At 32.8% G+C, this 24,364-nt stretch overlaps 3 protein-coding genes across 3 annotated transcripts; 2 read left to right on the forward strand and 1 right to left on the reverse strand.

Moving 5' to 3' along the window:
• The first annotated feature begins 3,524 nt into the window (after positions 1-3,524).
• On the forward strand, positions 3,525-7,345 carry LOC137820931 (guanine nucleotide-binding protein subunit beta-1). Its single transcript, XM_068625277.1, has 6 exons — positions 3,525-3,924; positions 4,071-4,165; positions 4,720-5,144; positions 6,129-6,486; positions 6,599-6,712; positions 7,104-7,345. The coding sequence occupies exons 1-6, from the start codon at positions 3,819-3,821 to the stop codon at positions 7,137-7,139; spliced, it is 1,134 nt and encodes a 377-aa protein (XP_068481378.1). The 5' UTR covers positions 3,525-3,818; the 3' UTR covers positions 7,140-7,345.
• A 600-nt stretch (positions 7,346-7,945) lies between these two features.
• Positions 7,946-15,729, reverse strand: LOC137820920 (coatomer subunit gamma). Its single transcript, XM_068625266.1, has 18 exons — positions 15,414-15,729; positions 14,838-14,935; positions 14,684-14,734; positions 14,459-14,572; positions 14,156-14,356; positions 13,980-14,081; positions 11,510-11,617; positions 11,198-11,431; positions 10,691-10,941; positions 10,404-10,575; positions 10,163-10,318; positions 9,997-10,047; positions 9,755-9,895; positions 9,481-9,678; positions 9,263-9,394; positions 9,007-9,180; positions 8,571-8,810; positions 7,946-8,428 (listed from the first exon to the last, which is right to left on the reverse strand). The coding sequence occupies exons 1-18, from the start codon at positions 15,457-15,459 to the stop codon at positions 8,234-8,236; spliced, it is 2,664 nt and encodes an 887-aa protein (XP_068481367.1). The 5' UTR covers positions 15,460-15,729; the 3' UTR covers positions 7,946-8,233.
• A 4,990-nt stretch (positions 15,730-20,719) lies between these two features.
• On the forward strand, positions 20,720-24,122 carry LOC137824976 (ras-related protein Rab7). The gene is made up of 7 exons (XM_068630652.1): positions 20,720-20,992; positions 21,306-21,332; positions 21,467-21,566; positions 22,566-22,712; positions 22,819-22,899; positions 23,037-23,182; positions 23,787-24,122. The coding sequence occupies exons 1-7, from the start codon at positions 20,940-20,942 to the stop codon at positions 23,851-23,853; spliced, it is 621 nt and encodes a 206-aa protein (XP_068486753.1). The 5' UTR covers positions 20,720-20,939; the 3' UTR covers positions 23,854-24,122.
• Positions 24,123-24,364: the final 242 nt, after the last annotated feature.

Raw genomic sequence — 24,364 nt, forward strand, 5'->3', positions numbered from 1 at the left:
ATCTCTAAAAGATATTTCGCTATATATCTATATTTTCAAGTGTAGAAGGTATAAATAATATATATGTGATTGAATTTAATCTAATTTTTTAATTTTCTCCAATTAAATTTAGTTCGATGAAGTTGTGTCAATTTTATATTTTTCTATATTGGAACCTAGTTATTATTAAGTTGAGTTGAGTTATAGAGTTAAATGGTTTTAAAAAATAATTATTCATTAAGAACAAATACCTCAAAATAATTTTTAAAAAATTATAAGATAACAATAATATTTATAAAACATACATAAATAACATTCATATGATAAATATAAAATTATTAAAAAAAATTCCTTCCTTTTTTAAGTGTCGAACTTGTGAAGAATTTTTGTTTCTATTTATTTATCATTTGCGAACTTTAAGATCATGTTAATTTATATTTAATCAATTATATGTACGTGTCTCCTAATCTTGAAATAATTTACATGAACATTATTATATGGGATGAAGAGAGAAAGAGGCAAAATAGAAAATTATACAAATACTTTAGTATAATTTAGAAAAAAATGTTTTTTTATTCCCAAAAAACCTTAAAAACAAATAAAGAAAATATTTGTTTACTATAGTGTATATGTATAATAATGGAGGAGACTATTCTTTTTGAATTGGCAAACCAAATATGAAAGATAAAATACTAAGTTTTGAGCACTTTTCACACAATCTCATATCCTAATTGGGTAGGTTTCACATTTGACTTTTGGAATGAGACAAGGCAATTTGTAAAAGTATGCAAAACAAAAAGGCTGCAAAATTGGATATGTTTGAAACCAAATTGAACATTCTCTAATGTTTTATGACACCAAATTTTGTAAGTCAAATATTGGAACCAAATTTTTTAGATTTTCATGAGTTGAATTTTAAGCATACAGCTCTACAGAATGTAAACTGAGGAATCTAAAATTTAAGGGAAAGCTTTTCTTTAGAGCATATTAAGTCTATTTATATTACTTTTGATTTGATAATTTTGATGTTTGAGATTTGAGAATTTCTTTTATCAGCAATAAAAAATAAATAAATGAAAACCACTTCAAGTGGTTCAATCCTTATACAGAAATCAACATCTGACAAATAATACCAAACTAATTAACAAAAACCCTACCTGTTAAAATAAATCCTGAAAAAAAAAACTTCAAGAAGTCATCCTCATATATACCAAAAGTTTCAAACACCAATTAGAGTAGGAAATTTTAGATGGCGTAAAAAATGTTTTTTTTTCTTGTAAATTATTAGAATGATTACAGCTAAAAAAAATTGTTTCATGATTCAATATTTCTGTTAAGATTCAGCTCAGCATATATGTGTCTTTCAAGACTTAGTTATTTAATTTCAAAATTGTTTAGTTAGAAACTAAAATGAGTTAAACTCAGCTTAATAAAAAATAATTTATAGTGTTTTTTTTTTAAAGTTGTATGAAAGTTGAGGTGACCTTTGTTTTTAAATGAAATCCAAGCATACTCATAATTTAATTTGTGAAAATAAAAACAGACTCTTTAAAGTAGAGATACAAAATGAATTCTTATTAAGATATATGTATCCATTGTTTTTCATTTAGTATAATTTTTCTCTTTGTGCGTTGAACTTAATGTTTTACCTTTTTTTTTATCGTATAAAAAGATATAAAATGACTATTCCAATCATTATATTGATAAATAATATCTTAGTTGTGAAATAGTAAAAATATCAATTAGTTAACAAACGTAAATCACCAGCTTAATCTTTCTTCTAAAAATATTTATTATGGTGTTTAAAATAATGTTAACGTTATACCGTTACACTCCTTCCTATAATATAAAAATAAAAAGTGGGTGTTATTAATTAAGAAATTAATGTTCGATAACGTTGATATAACCTGAGATGTTAGATTGGGTAGGTAAGTAAGTAAAATATACTATTCTCGTATCAAATAAAAGAAAATAGTACGTTTTTTTTAATAGATGTGGGGGGTGACATTTTAATGAAAATGAGTGGGGCATTTTTAGAATTTGAAAATATATTCTTACCATTTTTTTTTCTTCCGCAAATATTTTTATTCTCTTGTGCAATATTGGTGATTTTACTTTTTTTTTTAATCTTTTTATATGTGTGATGATTTTTCGGTGTGGTGCGTGATCACTGCACGAGATTTTTGTGTGCATTTTTGTCCTCTCCTTCAATTCTCTTGGTGGTAGGAGACGGTTTTCCGGTTCGAATTGAGTTCAAAGTCAAACACTCCTCCTTCTGGTTCCAATTGAGTCATAAGTCAAGCACGTCTCTCGAGTCAAGATCCAAACACTCTTTCACCTATGTTTGTAAGAAATTCCTTACACTTAAACTTGACGTCTTTTATATTCCCCCAATACCTTTTTTGCTTGCAGGTGTTAAAGTAGCATTTTTCAAAAGAAGAAGTTATTGTTAATGGTGTAGTATATAAGCAAATTTTAACTAGTTTTACATTGTTTTTCAAATAACATTCAATTAGTTGAAAGTTTTTGCTTTTGTGACTTTTGTTTTGTGTTTTGAGAAACCTAATTTTGTGTTCAATTAGTTGAAATGTTTAGTTCTTCACGTTATTCACTCATATTTTTCTAGATTTCTTGATGGTGTGTGATAGGTATCTACAAATACTCGAGATTAGTATTTAGTGGTTGGAGGAAATAAAAGTTATTAAATGTCTATTTCGACTTAATTCGATAAACCTAATTATAGAGATGAGTTACACCCTCACGTCGTGGATCTAAATTAACACGAATTTCATAATTAGTCTCCATATTAGTCTAACATGAAATATAAATTCTAAGTTAACCTTATACTAAAATGACTTTAACTTTTAACCTTAAATTGTCGTTCTATACCCAACCCGATAATAAAATAGTATGTGATCAAGTTGTCTAGGATATTCACAACCTTACCTAATACATCTTATCACTTTGTACTACAATTTTTTTTTATTCTTAATTTCATGTTTCAAAGAATGATAATTTAGGAAAAGATTACTTTTGAAACGATTTGATACAATTAAATAGTGTAGTATGAATTAATCATTAAAGCATGTACCATCCACACTTGAAGTGACACTCAAAACTAAAATTCATAGCTTTAGAACAAAAAAAAAAATCAAAAGAAACAGTGTTCTTGGAATAAGAAGAACTCAAAATTCAACATTACACATGTTTATGTTAAGTTAGAATGAATCAAAATGAGTTGCAAACAAGTAGGATTATCTTTGAAAAAATTGCAAAGATTAAAATGTTGTAGGTGAGAGAATAGTGGTGAAGGATTAGTAGGAACAGAGGTGGAGAAAAAGTGAGTCGTAGAAGAATTGTCGGCTCAAGAAAGATTCACACATGCAGTGTCAGAAGTTAGGAAGAGAAAGAAACCACAACTCACTTATTTGCTTTGTTACTGCTTTGTTTAACTGAAGCAAAAACAGAGAAAGAAAAAGTACATAGATGAAAAACTTAAACAAAAGTTTTTTTTTTTTATAAATGCACTGAAAAAATATAAAATTGATTCGATTTTATGTTCACGAAAATTTTACTGTGCGGATCTCATGAGTTTCTTTAAAAAATGGGTTTGTTACAATATTGATATTCTCTCATTTCCATTGTCTTGCTCTGTCTATTTTGAAGCCCACCAAACAGTCCCTTAACTCCAACATCCTTAACTCAACTTCATCTCTTACAAATAATTAACCTTTCCCATAATATGTTGTAAAAATGAAATAAAAAAGCATTCTGAGAAACATGGTCTTCCCAAACTCTTCCCTTCTTCCTTAATTGCTCTGTCAGCTTAGGGAGCCCAAATGTCTGTTGCGGAGCTCAAGGACCGTCACTCCGCGGCCATCGACACCGTCAACAATCTCAGGCACCGATTAAAGCAGAAGCGTCTTTCTTTGCTCGACACGGATAGTATAACCCTTTTTTTTTCTTTTTCATTTTTTTGTTGGGATTATTTTTATTAATGATTTTTTTGAGGTTCAACTTGTAGAACATGGTGCTAATAATTGGTCTTAGATCTTGCTGATTGAACACTTTGTTTGATGGGAATTTTTCAGTCTGCGAGTATGCGAGGTCTCAGGGTAGAACACCTGTGACCTTTGGACCTACGGATCTGGTTTGCTGTAGAACTTTGCAGGGTCACACGGGGAAGGTGCCCTTTTTAATTTTTTTTATGCTTTTCTTTTTTACATGTTGTGCATGACTTCGTTTGTTCCTCAATTTTGGTTGCTAAACTTGGTTGACTTTTCAGTTTCAAGAACATCACGGTTGCTGCTTATCACTAGGCATTTCTTAGTTGTTGAATGATTATGGAATTAATTACCTCTCAATAACTTGGATAAACTTCTCCTTAAGCATTGTAGAAGAGGATATTGGTTATAGGAAATGTTAAAATGAGAGAGTTTTAACAAATTAGCTCATCCACAAGTTAATTTGAACTTCTGAGAGAAGTTTATTTCATTTTTTTCTTATTTTATTTTTCCATGTGGAGAAGTTTATCCAAGGGAATATAGCTTGTGAGATTACTCCTTTGCACTTTCTTTTTGCTTCCTCCTCCTCAGCTGTGACTGGAGAGATAGCCTTATTCTGTCTACATCGCAGCAATCTTCATGCTTTTGATATACTACTTAGTGATTATTGTACATTTCTTCTTAACTTCAAACTTGCAGATTTTTGGTTGACTTGGGATTCATTTCAAATTTGCAGGTGTATTCGTTGGATTGGACTTCTGAAAAAAGTCAGATTGTTAGTGCATCTCAAGATGGGCGATTAATAGTGTGGAATGCTCTAACTAGGCAGAAAATCCATGCCATAAAGCTGCCTTGTGCGTGGGTCATGACATGTGCTTTTTCACCAACTGGTCAGTCTGTTGCATGTGGTGGTCTTGACAGTGTTTGTTCTATTTTCCATCTTAATTCACCCACTGACAAAGATGGGAATCTACCTGTTTCCCGGATGCTTAGTGGACATAAGGGTTATGTTTCCTCTTGTCAGTATGTTCCAGATGAAGATACTCATCTAATTACTGGTTCTGGTGATCAGACATGTGTTTTATGGGATATTACTACTGGCCTTAAAACATCTGTCTTTGGAGGAGAGTTCCAGTCTGGACATACTGCAGATGTATACAGGTATGTTACTTGCTTACTGAATTAGTTTGAACCAATTTTTGTTGTTTTAGTAATTAATTATCTCTTCCTTTGTATTGTTATTATGCCTACTTCCCATCTATTATGAAATCCTACAAAAGAATTATTGTCTCTGTCTGTACAAAACAAAACTCTACAACTCACTCCACAATATTGGTAAGACTAGCGGACTTGCCAGATCATGAATGTTTGTTTTATGGTCAAATATTTTTCCTACACAGATCAACCTTTCACTTGTGGAGAAAAGGTCGGAGTACATTCATTTGGCAGTGCAGCAGATTTGAATGTTCTCAGTGTTCAATCATGCATCTTTTCCCTTTTTCTTGTTATTTAAGTCCTGAGTAAGGGTAGGATTTGACCACTAGACATTCATGATAATATGTTAGTTAAAGAATCTGTTAGACATAATAGTATATTGGATATAGTTTCAGTGTTTCTGTAAACTCAATGGAGGTATTTGCCTGCTTTCATAATGAAGGGGCGTCTGTGTTAGGAATCTAAAGAATAAATTTTGTTGATTGAATGAAATTGAATAGTAATAAGGAGAAAGAATTCTCCTCCAAGGACCAATGTTTTCCCCTTTCTTACGAACTTGCTAATTGCCAGCATGCCTTCTTTCCTATATTTGTGTAATGGATCCTCTCTTGTGAACCAACTTCTTTATTTGTTGCCAACATACTTCTCCTTCACTTTAGCTCCAACCCCTAACAATCTGTGCTATTGATGCAAAATAAAGGAGAGGCGGGTAGTAGCTTACCCTTGTTGCTTTTGATTTATTGAATAAATTAATTTACAAAAGGATGACCACTGCTGCTTCAAAATGCAAGGCATCCACATAAAATTATAACTTTCTTTCTACACACATAAATTATGAAATCTTGTTTAAATAGGGTGTTTCTTTTCAAGTATTATTTGTTGATATTTAAATCTTTTCTGAAAACATATTATTTCTTTATCCTCTCTCAGTATCTCCATTAATGCAACCAACTCAAGAATGTTTGTATCCGGTTCTTGTGATGCAACTGCTCGATTGTGGGATACTCGCGTGGCAAGTCGAGCAGTGCGGACATTTCATGGGCATGAGGGAGATGTTAATGCAGTTAAATTCTTTCCAGATGGAAATAGATTTGGAACCGGCTCAGAGGATGGTACCTGCAGATTGTTTGACATTAGGACTGGACACCAACTTCAAGTATATTATCAGCAGCACAGTGACAATGACATCCCGCCTGTGACTTCCATTGCATTCTCTGCTTCAGGAAGACTTCTTTTTGCTGGATACACAAATGGAGATTGCTATGTTTGGGACACTTTACTGGCAAAGGTACTTGGTCCTATAGCCAAACATATAACAACTTCAGGTTCCATTCTTCTAGTTGCACTATGAATGAAATTGGCTCAGTATTTTAACAGAATATCTGTTTGATTCTTTGCAGGTGGTCTTGAATTTAGGATCTCTCCAAGACTCTCATGATGACAGGATCAGCTGTTTAGGTTTGTCAGCTGATGGAAGTGCTTTGTGTACAGGAAGTTGGGACACAAACTTAAAGGTGGGCATGCATTTTGTACTTATTCAATAATTCTTAGCTTCTGCTTGTGGTTGATATTTGTTTATTATTCACTAGATTATAGGATGAAAAATATTGAAGCAATCGAATTTATAAGCCTTATTAAAGGGCCTGACTTTATGGAGATTTTAAGAAGTCTGTAACTTCCAAAAGTTAATAGAATAATTGGTTAATACAAGAATCCTAAGACATTGTATATCCCAGAATGAGAATGTGGATGCCACTGATTTTACAGGCTATGGAATTTCCTTCATATCATCCATCACTCAGAAAAGCTTACTGGTTAATTTCATATAAAGTGTAAAAGTGGGTGTTGATTATATAGATGGCTCTTGTTCACTGAATATATTTGCTAACTACTTGTCCCTGGCAGATATGGGCATTTGGAGGGCATAGGAAGACGACTTGAGCATTGAGGGGATGATGAAATTGAAGACGAATTGCATGCTCTCTCTCACACAGAACCCTTCATTTTAGGCTTGCAACTAGTGCACCGGTTTGTTTATGCTCGTGTCTGTTTGTCCACGTGTGATCTAAATAGTACTTTTTCCATTGTACTACCCGCTTCGGAAACCATACCTTAAACAAAAATGAAGGACGGTTTGTTTTCTAGTCTCTTCAGCGTAGCATGGCTATACATACCAATTCCTTTTAATTATGATACTTCTAAGTATACTACTTAAAAAAAACCTGTGGAGTGACACTACTAATTAACCAATTCTTCCCGAAAGTGTCCCAAACTATATTCAATCAAATACTAGGGAGCTTCCTGAAAGTCTCCCAAACTATATTCAATAAATATTTTGTTTGTTTTAATGACTATAAATGGTATTTGTCCAGCAAAACCATAATGTAGGGAGCTACGAGGCACCCCGCTTCAATCATTAGACTTAAGTAGTCTGGCGACTAAAACCTACTCACTCGCTTCTGCCGTAGCCATAGCAAATTGTAGATCAAAATACGATCTCCCGCTGCTAATATGAGATGAGACTTTTGTAACCAGTAATCTACATGCAAGTTTTGGTTTTAATCTGGGTGTAACGATTAAAGTTGTAGCCTAAATTGAATAACCTGATCGTGTACGAAATTCTGAATCCTTTTTAGCTGAAGGAATCGTAAAATAAAAAAGAACAAATTAGGATCATTATAGCGATTAAATCTCTTATCTAAAACACATCTATACCATTGAACAATAGTACATCCCAAAATCACAAATATCCAATAAAATAGTAACATTTCTTATGCACTAATAGTTTCTGTTTCAACAGATCCAAATCACGAAAAACAAATATTTATGAAAATCACCAAAATTCGTATTACAGTCGCTACAAATAAATGAAGTATGATCATATCAAGCATGATAGCTAGTCTACCAAACATGCAGTGGGTGGCCAATAAATTGCATATACTAAGTGTACAACTTCGGGATTCTTTACACACAGCTATCTGTAAGGATGCTAAAATCTCAGTAACAAAAAGAAAGGCCGAGTTGAGTGAAGTGCACTAGCCGCTAGCCACAATCTCATGGATGGTGTCGCTGACAGTTTCATCCTCGGATCTGACAGACAGTTTCATCGCAACATCCTTTGGACCATCAAGTCCAAATGACAACCGCACAAGCACCTTCACATTCCCTATGAATACACCTGACAACAAGCATGTGTGTGACCTTGAATTGGGCGGGACTGTCTCGGTTCCCTGCAAATAGTGAACAACATATAAACATTTTAATGTGATGCAGTAAAAGTTGTACAAATGACTCGTGACAATTTTAATGTAATGGGACCAGTCTTCTAAAAACAAACGTTTATGAAAGCAGCTATTGACATCATTGGCTTACCTCACAAGGCTGCATACCAAGAAGATTGATGACAGTATTTACAGCTTCAGCCAAACTCTCCCTGGGACCAAGACCATATTCGTCCACTCGCTCATAGTCAGGGCCCATGCTTTCCCATGCACCCCTGAAATTAGAGACCCCCACTTTCAATATGTAGTCTGCTGTGACAACCTCCATATCCTCTAGCTGGTATTCATCCTCAACACCATCATCTTCTGCCTCACCAGTGCTTGGGTCAACCTGATCAATATCCAATATATGTAGCATCATTAGATTTCCACACACAAGTATTATTGGCTTTATTTTCCACAAAATACCTATGGGAGAAAAATCAAATATGCTTCATGCTCAAAAAGATACACGCCATGATATACTCCAGGGTCTAAGTCTAGGACAAAAAAACCACAATGCTTCCAAAAGACAAAGGGTGAAGTACCTCTTTAACAATAAATTTCAGAACGTTAGAAAATTTTCCAGCAACTGGCAATCCCTCAGGCTTCTCAAAAGCCACAAATGTCTGGCCCGGTGAATCATAAGGAAGAGATCTAAGAGGCTTTGAGAACACATCAGAGAATTCTTCTGCTTCAGATGCATCCACAATTACAATAACCTGGAAAAGTGGAATAAATTATTCAGAAGACCTGGAGTTGCATCATAGTATGAAATTATACAGTATCTATATTAGTCATTACATTTTCCAATAATTGTTCTGGTATCGTGTTTGTGCAGTTGTATTGAAACACGACATGCCTATCAAAAATGTGTTTGACAACATTAACTGCATATTCTGTCTCCGCCTCAGTAAGTTCCACAGGTTCTGAAGACTGGTAACAATAATATCATAAGATACATAATACATATGGAAAAATAAAACAAAATAAAGATTGCGGCAATAATTGAGTAAAACAACCTTAAAAAGCTTCCCAAAGTTTGCAAACTCGGGAATGGATAGAAGCATCCTTTCATAGGAATCTATAGTAGATGAGGGAGCACGAGGAGGAGCACCCAAACCAGTAGGCTTTTTACCAGAGGCTTTCTTCTCCGCAAGAGGTTGAGATTTAACCTCCCTGGGCACTGAATCAATGTCAAAAGCCTCTTCTGAAGGCTCCTACATTCACATTAAAAACATGCAAATGTCCATGAGACCTTAACCAATGAAAAGGAAGAAAATAGGGAGAACTTACAAAGTTTTTCAAGCTAGTCTCCAGATTGACAAGTGGGATATCAAATGACCCGAAGAGGAAATCTTTCACATCTTCATCTGTCTCAACAACTGCGCCGTCACCTCCAAGTGTGTTCAAATAAAGTGTTGCTCGGTCACGGACCTGCAAAAAAATAAAAAATCATTCGGTTATAAATCAAAGCAAGTAATAGATTTAAAGTTTAAACACCTACAGAGTCACAAATTGTTATGACAGAAAATCACCTCATCATCGCTGTCAAAAAGACACCGCCTTAGCAGCACAAATATGCGGGGCTGCAAAGAGCAATAATTATGGGATTTAAATTAATCACAAATATCAACCAAAAAAACCAAAAAAAGTATAGGAGAAATGTAGAGAAAATTATTGATAAACAAAGGAGAGTAATACCTTTAATGCATCAACAGCAGCCCCAAACTTTGCCATTGTGCTAACAGCACTGGCCCTAACAGTCGCATTCTCAAGATGTACTCTGTTATAAATATAACGAATATATTTGCTGGGGTCGGATGTTTTTGGCCCTTCAACTCCCAGGAAGTGCAGAATCTAAAGGATAGAGAGAAAGTAACATAAGATAAAAATCCAAAAAATGCACACAGTAAATGACAAAGGGCAAAACCAAAGTTACTACCTGTGTGGACAAATAAGTGAATTCACAGTCTTCAATAAACTCACAAAGATGAAGCAACCCACTTTCCTTGGCATCAGGGATATCTCTGATAAGAATCACAATTGAATCTACAATCGCTTTCTTGTAATCAAAACCACCTTCTTCCCTAAGAATATTACTTAGGAAATTCATCCTAAAAATAATAAGAGAAAAGAAATCAGTAGATTAGATTATTTGTCTAGGAAAACATTCAAATAAAAAATGTAACTTCTGGGGGGAAAGAAACATATAGAATGACATATACTCACAGAGATCTATATTTTAAAGGGAATTTTAAGCACAGTGATCGTATTGCTTCAACAACAACAATTTTGAACTCATCAGCAATATCAGACATGAAATTTGTAATCTGCTTCATAAGACGGTCCACGCTAGATTCATTTCCTGTCTTCAATAAAGTAGTGATGGCAAGTGTAGCAATGCTTCTGTTCTGGTCAGAGATTAAACTTTCCATGTCAATATTGCAGTTAGTCACTGCCATTGGATGTGTCATTGCCACCTGCAAAGTTCAAAACCACACTCAAAACCATGTAAATAAAACAATGAATCCAGTTTAACACGTCTTATGACATTATCTGCATCGTTATGCTAAGGGAAATGAGCAGATTTTATGATTTTCTATCAACTTCACCAAAATCATAGCATGCAAGAATGCAAAATGCTCACTTCAGAATGGAGGCTGTAATATATCCTTTGTAAAATTTTATAGCAGAATGAAAAGGTCACTGAAATTAAAGTCATTAAAAAAGATTAACCTTGTTCAAGGTGCGGACAGCAGCAAATCTCAAGACTGGCTTGGACGAACTTAAGAAGAGCTGAAGAACTGTAATTGCTGGAGTTAATTCTCGGCTAGTTACTCCATTGAGTTCTGTAATTGACCTGGCTGCTTCAAAAATCACCATCTCTGACTTGTGACGAAGGCAACTCTCAAGATAATCATAGAAAGGGCGGTCTGCAGATTGTGTGTTATTTCCTGACTCCCGAATTACCTGCAGTTCTTATGCTATATAAAGATTATGGAAAAAATATCATTTCAGTTGGAACTATTAATTTTAGGGAAAACACACCTGACTTGTATAACGGATCAAAAGGCATTGGGCCAAAGGAGAGCGAACATTTCCCCTAGTCAAGCTGGTAACCAGCTTGCTAATAGCTAGTCGATCATTCTGCCGTATCTGCAATGTTGTTCGCCACCATGTGTCAATGTCAGTACTCTATCTATATAGTTATTTTTTTACAATAATAGAAGTAGGATACTCAGAAAGGTAAAATCAAAATTATGAGATGTAGAATTTCCATCAGAATCATGCTCAAACACTACACAAGACAAATATATACAATCAATGTGCAAAGGTTTACACTAATTTACCACTAGAGGTTAAAAGCATATAAACGTTTGTAAAACTAAAGTGATACCAAAACTTTTCACAATAGGGGCCACTTATAAACTACAGCTGTAGTTGAAGCTAAGTGAACGAATAGGAGTACGCCAAGGTCTCAGTCACAGGAGGTAGTATAAACCCATACAATGGACAAGAAACCAAAAAATCAATACAAACTCTGTAGTTCTATTTTAAGAAATATTGTCTTTCCTTTATTTTTTGTAAAATTACTTATTGAGGTTATACAGAAGTCAAATCCTTAAGATAAAAATGGATAGTTAACAGTACATGCTATGCTATAAGCACCTAGCAGCTGTCCCAAAAAACACCAAAGCAAGGTGACAGATATTTAGATGGCCAGTATTCTGAATTTTTTTTTCACAGTTTATATACAATAAATAAATTTTAAAAATTGATTAAAATTACTCAAATTATGACATTCATAACAAATAATAAAAAGTAATAGGTGTCTCTCAAGTAAATATCCAAAGACTATCGTTATTATGTAGTTTAGTATATCCCATTATTATGCTTTAAATAAAAAAGTCAGACTGGACTCCATGAGGTCCAATGAACCAAAATAAAAGAGGAATAAACTCAATAAAAAACATTTGCAGGGGCCATTGGCCCAATCCCCTCAACCCTGACACTGTGTTTACTATTACCCTAAGACCCCAGCAGATAAGCATGGTCTCCCCCTTCTTAGAAGATTAAATTGCAAATGGTGGAAAAATGCAGACAGATTTGTGGATTGTATAGTTTGCAGACGAAGGAAGAGGAGGAAGGGGCTGCAGCCACAAAACAACACTTGTTTCATGAATCAAGATCCCAATAAAAGTCCTGAAACAACACTGGTTTCAGAAGCAAAGCGAGTTTCAATGCATCTTCTGTGTAACAACTGCTTGGGCCGCAATTTTAGCTGTAAAAGGCACTTCTCTGACCAAGGACAATGCAATACAACAGTCATTGGAGGAATTGTCGGGTGTCATGCCACATGGTGCAATATTGACATTATTGTGCTACTGACTATGTGAAAATGAATTTGATTGGTAAATCATCCAAAGGTTGTCATGAAATGAAACAATTATCCCAAACGCTTAAGCAGTTAGTGAAGGCACATGAATCTCATACACTTTTTATGCAAGAGCTCTTTGGGCTTAAAAGATTTGTGTTTCAATTGAAAATTTACTAAGAAAATTGGGTGCAATAAGGATCAAACTCTGGACTACTTGGTCATAGAAGCTTTGATACATATGAAAAACCTTTATATCCAACAGGTTTAACACAGTTTAATGAAATAAATGTTCATCCTGAATATTCAATGAATTTTAAATACAACAAAAATAAAAGTGACCATAAAAAGTACTCTTGCAACATATCCCAGTGGCTGATGAATTCTACTACAACACTGATTTACAAAATGGTCTGACAGGGCAACAAAGATTTTGGTTTTCAAGTGGAATTTATAGTAATACACCAAGAAACATAATTATAGGAATCTTACAATTCATGATTTGAATCACACAATTGGATTAGTCATCGTTCATATCAAGTGAAGAATCACACATAACCATGAATCTTAAATACATAATTGAATTGGAATGATTTTGTATCACCAATATAAATGATGCAGTTCAACAATTAATTGTTTTTATGTTTATTTTTACTTCACTTTTACCACTTCATATCAAAGCAATTGAGTTGATAAGCTTAAACTTAAATGAAAAGAAACCTGATTTTGTATCACCAATATAAATGATGCAGTTCAACAATTAATTTCTTTTTTTTTTTGTTTATTTTTACTTCACTTTTACCACTTCTTATCAATGCAATTGAATGTTTGATAAGCTTAAACAGTTGAATGAAAAGGAACACCTTTGATCGCCCCTATTTGATTATTTAGATCTCTATTGTTATTCTTCTGAAATTGGGTTTCACATTGTCACTCATTTGTTTTATGCACTATATTGGGTTGTTCCATTACTCTATTTTTAATCTTCTAAAATAAAGGCTTCACATACTCAGGTATGACTTGAGATTTTGTTTTGTGACACTTGTGGTGATTTTTAAGTTTAAAACTATTACGTTGAGCATTACACATCATTTGTCACATCATTTGAATTGTAAGATTCAGAAACACAATCAGGCAACATACCTGATGGAGCAAAGCCAGTGCATGAAATTGCACAAGAGCTGCCCTTGATTGAACAGCTTCTTGAACCTCATTGCTCCACCTTTTTACAATCTCTGGAGATGTCTAATAAGGAGTTGTAAAATAAGCAGACCGCATATATGAAATATACAGAATTGAGGAATAGATTTTAATAATACCTGGAGCAGATGAATGCCGCTAACTAAGGCTGCACTTGCAACAACTGGATTCTTATCTACAATTCCTTGTTTCAGATATCGTTCTATTTGGGTGAGGAGTGTTCCATCTGTGATGCGACAAAGGACACGAATAGAATTAGCCCTGTACATATCAGTCTTACTAATCATGTCCTTCATGAGGGAGCTTGTAACGATAATAACCTATTAAAAAAAAGGGAGATAGAACAGTCACAATCTCTGTATGCCATATGCAGACCATATATGTGAATCTGACTTTTAATAAAAATTATGAGAATTTTGAACCTCATCCGCAGAGGGGGAAAGTTCCTTTATTATCAGGTACACCATTCTCCTTAACCCAAGATCTCGAGACTGAAAAAGCTTAGTCACAGCAAAGAAAACTTCTGTGGCTTCGACCTATGAAATTACAACAAGAACAGACTACTGAAAAGGGGTTCATAACAACTCTAACATAGTACAACAAAGTCATTCTATCAACAAACAGAAATCTCTGAAATAAATCTTGACCTTTGTAAATGTCTCTCCTTGGTTTAGTAGGTATAAAAGTTTCGTGATAACCTGGAAAAAACAAAAGATAACAAACATATGCAATGTCGAACTCAGCCATTGAATAAAAGAATTAAAACAAAAGATCAACTGAATAAAAAGTACGAAGAAAAACCTGTGAACATCTCCTAGCATCTAGTTGTGGGTCATTAAAAACCCTGGCCTCCTGAAGAACAGCTCCCTTTTCAATTCCCAAAAAGGGAGAATAGTCAGCTGTTAAACAATCAAAACTAATTAATAAAAATGAGCGTTGAGTCATTTATAATATATGCAGGACTCGTCACAATACACCAGCCAGACATGTGAACCAAAAAGAGAAGGAAAAAAAAGTTATAAAATGTAGACTGTATATCAAGTATCAATTCGTCAATCATCACATAAACCTGCTCAAACAAGCAATTGCAATTTGCACATGATTAATGATCTGCATTGCAACCTATACGTCCGGATCAATTGAAGTTTCTAAAACGACAACATATGAGAGGTGATTCGGAGTTCAAATCCAATCCAACCATCGTGATCTGAGCAAACCCTACCGCATTCGCAACGGGAAAGGGAAATTAAACATTGGATCTGGAAGCGAGAGAGTGATCCGGCAGTGGCAACAAATAGAGAGGTACACGCAAACAAAGCACAACAAAGAGAAGATCGAATTGCTAGAGAGAGAAAAGCAGAAGAATGAAATAATGACCTTCGTCATCGTGGTCATCGTCCTTCTTCACGAGCGGTTGAGCCATCGGCGAAATGTACGAGATCTGGAAAGTGCGGAATCTGAAGTTTGTAGGTTCCCCTGCACTGCGAGTGCACCACTCAAGTTTACGAAGAAGGAAGAAGAATTATGGATCTTCAAGAGAACACAGAACAGAGAACAGAGAACAGAGAAGAAGGCTTTGTAGTTGTAGTATGAGATTCAGTGGATACTACCCACTGCTTCCTACCGTGTTACCCTCTCCCTCTTCGTAAATATGCCAAAATTATAATTTCTTATCTTATAATAAAACTTAACTAATTAAAATGTAAATTATTCAAAATAATTTATACCTTTAGGATTCTCCATTTTAACTTGTTTTCCTTTTATACTTTCTTAATATTTTCTATTAATTTATTTTGATTATTTAGATATTTTATAAATAAAATATTAATTTATTTTGGTTATTTAGATATTTTATAATTTTAGAAGTTAATAAAGTAGTTTTTTAATTTTAAAATTTTATTTTATTTGTTTTCACTAACTACCAAGAGTGTGGAGAGATTGATACATTAATTTGATTTTGTTGATACTTAGAAGAAGAGTAGAGAGATTTGTTACTTTTTATGTTTTAAACTGATATTCTTTTTTATTAAATAAATAGTTTTTAATTTTAAAATTTTATTTTATTTATTCTCACTTAGAAGAGATTGGTACATTAATTTTATTTTAAATATACATGAATTTATATTTAAATAAATATATATATATATATAAAGAATTGTTCCGCTAGTATATTTAAGAATTGCTTTTAGGGCTTTTCTTGTTCTTTGTATTTCCTTTTCGAAATCAGCCTTATTAGTTTCAAACTTTCATTTTTAGTTTGTGAAAATGTTATATTGTTAGTGTGGTCTTGCATCGTCTACGACATCATACTAATATCAACATGCATAAAATTTAGTTGACACGTAAAAAATACCCACTTCAAAAATCTTTACAATAATATAATAATATTTATAATTAAAAATAAATTAAATATAATTAAAATATTAATTTATTAAAATGTTAAGTAATTGTTTTTATTGTAGACAATGTCAATGCATCATCACATATCGACACAGAACCTCACACCATCGTAAAAGAGATGAAAAAGGAAAAAGGTGAAAAAAATAAGACAAAAAATAAACAAAATTGGAGAAAAAAATTAGAAATGCAAGCATAATAAAACAAACATATATAATTTAAAGCGGAAATTTTCTTTTTTTTAATAAAACTCATGTAAGGACGCATGTAACATTTGCTCTCTATCCAAAAAAAAATTGCATACACAAATGTAGTGAACCAAAAGACAACACTCGTTCAAGTTTATGATAAAAGCTGCAAAAAAACATGAAACACGGTTTCCTAAAGAGAAAAGTTACTTTTTAGGAGGGAGGGTGTGACCTATGTTAAATGGCGTATCCGTGTCTATTCGTGTCGGACACAGACACTTGTAAAACATTTATCAGTGAAGTGTTCAATTCAAAAATATTTGTTGGATTTTTAAAAATTCTAACACGGTTTTAACACAATTTTAAAAGGTATAAATACAATAGTTTTATAAAAATTCAAATTTGTTGTATAAATTTTTATTATGATTATAAAAATAAGGAACAAATCATTTTGAACCCATCATGAAAAATATTTTCATGCTCCCAAAAGAATCTCAAACATACTTTTGCACGTAAATATTTATTTTTAATTTATATAATTCAAAATTATATAATATATAGATTTGTGTCCCCGTATCCTACATTTTAGATATTATACGTATCTTCGTGTCCGTATCTGTGCTATATAAATGTGGACACATAATAATTATTTGTTACTCATTTTATTGTCCGCTAAATACTTCCATAAAAAATACCTCTAATTTTTTTTATACTTGTAGGTATCATTAAATAAATAATTTTTTAAAAATATAATTAAATAACTAAAAATATAATTCAAATAATAAATATTGTACAAACAAATTTAGCTTTTCTAAAAATGATCAAATAAGTTATACTACAAATTACCACTACAAGAAAATTGGGATACCACATATTACGGACAAAAGTAAATATGTCACGAAAAATGCAATATTATCAACTGATCAAACCAATGAACCCAAATGTTTAAAAATAAAAAAGAATAATAAACACGTTTTCTCTCTCTGTTAAGTGACGTGAAATTTATTTGTCGTATATAAAGACAAAAGACGAATGAATAAAATTGTACGATAAAAAATTAGTCTAAATATGAAAGCATACCTTGATGACATAACATAACATGAGAGTAAATTCAATCATAATACATTGGCATACAACAAATCTTCAAGAATTATTCAAAACAATTAAATAATACTATTTGAATTTGAAGTTACTATTTTCAAAGTTTATATTTTTAAGGAATTATATTAGAGTTACATTTTTCAGTCAATTAAATGTATTCAATAAATAAAATAATCATAAATTTAAGAAAACAAGAGACAAATTAAAGACAACATACCATTAATTTAATTGTAGATACTTAATAGTTATTCTCTAAAAAAAATTAATAATAAATACAATAGCTAATAAGAAATTTATAATACTCTAATTAATTTTTTCTATAATTACCTTTTTGGTCCAAACATTAAGGATCAGTAACCAATTTTATCTGGTGGTTTAAAAAAAATCAATTTAGTTATAATGCTTTTTAAAAAATATGTAAATTGGTTCTTTCGGTTAAATTTTCATCAACGACATTAACTTGTGATAATGTGGCAGACAGAGTGACATTATTATGCATATATGTCTCCACTTGTAATCCAATGTGTATTCCAACACATTCATCTTCCCTCCCTCCATTCTCCTCCATTAAAGCCCTATCTTCATCCTCAACCCAACATTTGAAAATCCTCTCCCCTCTCTCTCCAAACCCCAACCCTCTCATCATCCTCATTAGCGATCCAACGACATTGGCAACAAGCGCGACATCGCGATGTCGGAAAAAGAGTTTTACGTGGGCGAAGAGTTGGTCACTATTTCGAACTCCTACAATGGAGTCCGAGATGGAGTTATGTCATCGAAGAAGAAGGGGTTCAAACCACAAACAACCCTTTCGAGGAGAAGGCGAAAGAGAATTCAAAGACCTCAAAGAAAAGTCTTAGGTTAACAATAATTAGTAGTCATTAATTATTAATTTTGTTGAGAAGTAATTTTTGTTTCCATTGTTAATTGTTTATAAAATTTCTCATCCTAATTATTTATTGTAATTCATAGTGACATATGTAATGATTACTTGAATAAAAAATATTTTTCTTCTAATTTTTTACAAAAAGTAATTAGCAAATTGAAAAGAATGATAGTCACAATAAATAGTATTAAATATTCCTTGTGTATATCTCACTTGCAAGTAGAGTGGCACATGAAAAAATCCAATGATAATAATGGTAAATTTGTTATAACTTATTTTAAACTTCAAAATAACTTTTATTTAAAATTAATTATTTTTTAAAAAAAAATTAAATTTGTAAACAAAATGGTGACAAAATATTACATAAATAGTTTAGTTGATATAATATTTTTAAATAAAATAAGATTGATATTTTTTAAAAATGTAAAAGAAAAAAAAGTGGGTAAAGACTCCAATAATGAATTGGAGGCTCTTGAGGACACCAAATCTGATGGAATGTTTCCAATAAGACCTAGATTTGATCTAAACTCTAGTGATTCTAAGCTACTAACCAATTTCTCTCAGGTTCCAGCATGAATGGTGGTTGTAAACCTATTTTGTGATTGAAAGCAATTGAAGAATGATAGAGATTTTAGATGCTAAAACTCAAATACTTGTGCCTATATTCCAAATCTCGAGCACAACACATGAAATGAAGGAGTTTTATTGTACATGAAAATAAGAACTCTGGTCATCATAGAGAGAAATGAGTCACACAATGGTTAACACCAACACGACAAATGAAAGGATCATTAAAGAACAAAAGAATTTAAGCAGTGACCCAACTTTGACGCGATATCGTGTGGTGGTATGACAACATGTTTCCCTTTGGAATCCCTTATTCTTCGGCGATGCAACCCCACCTCGAACCCCATTGTCAAAGTCTGAAGCAATGACCCAACTTCTTGTCCATACCACTATGCTTGTTGTCAACATCGTTGGGGTCTTTGAGGAGGATGATGAGAGGGTAGAGAGTTTTTAGAGGTTGGATTGAAGGTGGAAATGAGACTTTGATGGGAAGAATGGTGGGAGGGAAGAGGGGTGTGCTGGAATACACGTGGAGACATGAGTGTATAACTATGCCACTCTGTTTGCCACATAATCACAAGTTAATGCCGTTGATGAAAATTTAAGAGAAAACACCAAGTCACATACTTTTTAAAAAACTTTAGAACTAAATTGATTTTCTTAAAACCATGAGATGAAATTGACTATTGACCCTTAAATTAAAAAAAAAAAGTATACCTTGTTTTTCTAAATGCTTTACTAAAAAGACACATAATGTTAAAAAAATATTTTTTTTTAAAAGGTACGAAAGGGTTGTAAAAATATTGCTTCCATGAAGTTGAATTTTACTTAGAAGAAGTCTATTAACTTGGTTTTTTTTGTATTAACATTTTTTAATTCTTCTAAGATAGTAACATGTTATGATAAGTTTTAAATGAACATATACTAACATATCTACCTGTCTTCTTGCACAGTCTCTAGGTCCAGTCAAAGATAATTTTGCACCTCCTTCTTTGCTAAATCTGTTTTTATCAAGAATGATCAGATTCATTGTTATGACCTGCATATGATTATTTGAATTTATTATAGAAAAATCTCCCATTTCAAGTACTATTTATTTAAAAAGTAATAAAACATTTTTTTATTATAAATACGATAATTTGCTTCATTAAATTAGTTTTGGGATATTTCACGATCAAACACATATCATGTGCTCGGTAAATGAATTATTCAATGATGAGGTTAGTTTATGAAATACTATTTAAATATTTCAATTATTATTTCAGTTCTGAGACGGTGAGTGTTGCATTTTGTGTGGAGTGTGTTTCTATGGGAATGACACGAGTTTCACGGAGTTGGAGCAAATCTTCAAGAGATATATATACTTTTAAAATTTCACCAACTATTATGTTAACTATATTTTTTTACAATGATAATTTATAAATTATATTTCTAATAGTGTTAATAAAACTAAAATCACTAATTAATCAGTAATTATTTATAAATATTTAGAAATAAAATAAAATATGAATCTATATTATTGTGCACGATAATTATTAGTAAATAAATAATTTTGAGAGAAATAATTGTCCAGCTGTCAGCGAGAGAGAATATTCGCGAAGAGAGAAGAAGACGTTCGCAATTGCAACATTGCAGAGAGACGAGAGAGAAGTTTGAGTTTGGAGGTGCAGAGAGAGAAAGAGAGAGAGAGCAACGACTCAGTCAAACACTGTGTAACACTTTTTTTCATTCTTACTTTCTCCGATCGCATCCCTTGCCACCACCATGCCTTCCCGAAGAAGAACTCTCCTGAAGGTCATCATTCTCGGCGACAGTGGGTTCGTCTCTTCCCCCTTTTCCATTTCGAGGGTTTATAGTCAGACAGATCTCTTTTTTTCTTCGCGCTTTTCAACCGCTTTCTTCACTCCTTCCATTATTTGGTTACGTTAATTCCTTTTACATCCGATTGGTTTATATTCTGGAATTTTTCGTGTTTCTGTTTGGATCACAATGACCTTTGCTTCCGTTACTTAAATCTCTTTCGCATTTGCAATTGCGCTTAGTCGATTTGTTACTTGCAGAGTTTTACCGTTTTTTTTTTTATTATTTCTTTTGAAATCACTGTGTGATGCTGCTGTTGATGTTTCGCAGGGTGGGGAAGACGTCTTTGATGAACCAGTATCCTTCGGTTTCTGTATAGAAACTCCTGTTTGTGCTTATTATTGTTATTATTTTAATTTACGATGCAATTTGTCTTCTAGGGTTCAGCTTTATGTGGAAACTATGTATTTCCACTAACCTGTGTAATTCAGATATGTTAATAAGAAGTTTAGTAATCAGTACAAGGCAACCATTGGAGCGGATTTTTTGACCAAAGAAGTGCAATTCGAAGATAGGCTTTTCACCTTACAGGTTTGTCGATAGTGCTTAGCTTGTTTTTGCAATGCATGGATAGTGAATTCATGTATGTATGGACCTGAAATTTGGGTGAGATGGTGGTTTTTGGGATGTGGGAAGGGGGCAGAAGATACTGCTTATCTTATTAACAAGATTTCCTTATCTTATTATGTGTCAAGTTATGTACTGATTTGCCGGAAGAATTCGTGGATTGTAACCTCCTTAATGATAGGTTTTGCACACGTTGATCTTGCAAGCTATTAAGCCTGTGGAACAAATTGTCTAATTGCCGAAGCATCATATATACGTTCACATCGAACTTAGTCCTTGATTTCTAGTTTGTTGGATTAAGTTTATCTGGTCATTACTCTTAACAATGTTAGAATGTGTAAGTGTCTACTGAATTCCATTAATTTCAGTTTAACACCAACCAAACAGGTATCATACACACCCTAAATAATTTTGAAATATATAGTTTCTTGGACTTTATGGAAATGAACTTGTGCATGGAATGTAGATAGTGTAGAGTGCCATTTCCTTGCATTTCTGAGAAACCAATCACCCATTGTTTTTCATGTCATTATAGTATGTCTTGTACATCTTGTGACCTTAATATGGACTTTGTAGTATAGTATACAATAAAATGGTTTTTATTAGTAATATTGATCATCTTTAGGATGTTGTATAGATTGAATCTGATGGGATCGAGAATGAAACTATTTTAAAGTTAACTATATTTCTAATGATGAAAGGATAAATTGTTTTGTTGCTCTCTTAAGAGCCTTTATGGAGGCTTTCCTGTTTAAGATTGCTATTTGTGAGTGACAGGTGTAGTTGTACTACAGTCACACACTTGCAGTGTGAGACACCTATGTAACTTTGTTCCTTGTGGAAATTATATTTGGGCTTTATTCTATTTCTCATATATATATATATATATTTGTCTGTTTTTAATGTTTCAAGTTATAATGGTCAAATTTTATGTTATTAACTTTTATGTTCTTAATTTTACAGATTTGGGATACAGCTGGCCAAGAAAGATTCCAAAGCCTTGGAGTTGCTTTCTATCGGGGTGCTGATTGTTGTGTTCTTGTATATGATGTTAATTCAATGAAATCATTTGACAACCTTAACAACTGGAGGGAGGAATTTCTGATTCAAGTATGCTTATATTCCTCCAAATGTGTAAATTTCTTGATTTAATATACTATTGCAAGCAATATTTTGCAGAATTTTCAACTTCTAATATTTGCAATCACTTTGGCAGGCAAGTCCTTCCGATCCAGAGAATTTTCCTTTTGTTGTCATAGGAAACAAAATAGATATTGATGGTGGGAACAGCAGAGTGGTATTTCCCCCTTAAGTTTGCTGTCTTCAATTTTTCTTTTCTAATTTTCAAAAGATATCCCACATCAGACCCACTAAGACTCATGAAATACCTAAAACAATGCTAAGGATGTGAACACAACAAGTTCCTGTGTGCAGGTGTCAGAAAAGAAGGCTCGGGCTTGGTGTGCATCAAAAGGAAATATTCCATATTTTGAGACATCTGCCAAGGAAGGCATTAATGTTGAAGAAGCATTCCAATGCATAGCAAAGAATGCCCTGAAAAGTGGAGAAGAAGAAGAATTGTAAGTTCCTAAACCTGAGCATCTCTTCTTTCATATTTGTCAACTGAGAAACTGAACTTACCACCAAGTCTCAACATATACAATAAACTAGATGCCTCAGATTATGAATTGTGTTATTTGTTTGAGGGAGCATAGTTTGGTCCCATGAGTGTTCTATTTCACTACTTTATTAAAATTGGAAGATCTATCTATGGTTAATTTTTCCTTATTGAGATTTGAGAGAAACTATTTTTTATTCTGTATCTAAAAATAATTGGTCATGGGTATACGTTATTAATTGCAATTGCAAGCTGATATTGTTTGTAAAGTGCATGTTTCTGTTTTTTGTTTGTTTGTAAAATGGGTCATTTTTTGTAATAATATTGAAAGAGCATTACTTACTATAATCACGATTCACGACTGCTTCGGGATTTAATTTTGAAGATGCTAGTTTGTCTAATATAATTAAGTCCTGCAATTGGTTATTGGTGTGTATTTTGTTTGCAGTATTTTTAATTCTTGGTGTTTACCCAAAGATTGTGGTTCTTATTATTTGAAACTGGATTTATCCATTCCTATGTTACTGATATTTCTTTTTGGGTTTTGTTGTCCGTGCTTATTGAAGATATCTGCCAGACACAATTGATGTTGGAAACAGCAGTCAGCCACGGGCAACAGGGTGTGAGTGCTGAATATATAGGTTTTCTTTTAAATACAAATAAAGTACATTACTTCAAAATGATTTCACTGTGTTTAGCCATTGCTGTCTATGAGGCCTCATTGTACATTAGTGTTTGCTCAAGAAACAAATTGTTCCAATGCTATACTTTGGTGCTTGTTTGGTTTGTGTGATAATTGATCATATTAGTTGTTCTACATGTATGTTATTCCGTTATTGTGAAAGGAAACAGCGTAAGATCTTTTTAAGTTATGTATTGCATTGCTCATTGTTCGTACTCAACATCAATTGTATTTTGTACGACTATTTTCGCTATTCTACAAATTTGTGAACCATGATTGATTGTTGTGGTCATGATTCGAGCTTTGTTGATCGACCCTCTCAACACACTACTTTCCGATGATTCAGATGTTGCTCGGTAAATCTCTCGATGTATTGAAACCTAGGATATGGTGATTTTCTATAAAATGAAATAGAAGCTACCCTTGTAATTTAAACCATTTTCTTGTCTTATAAATTATTTT

This window comes from Phaseolus vulgaris, chromosome 11 (assembly GCF_000499845.2).
Source record: "Phaseolus vulgaris cultivar G19833 chromosome 11, P. vulgaris v2.0, whole genome shotgun sequence".
NCBI classification, from domain to species: domain Eukaryota; kingdom Viridiplantae; phylum Streptophyta; class Magnoliopsida; order Fabales; family Fabaceae; genus Phaseolus; species Phaseolus vulgaris.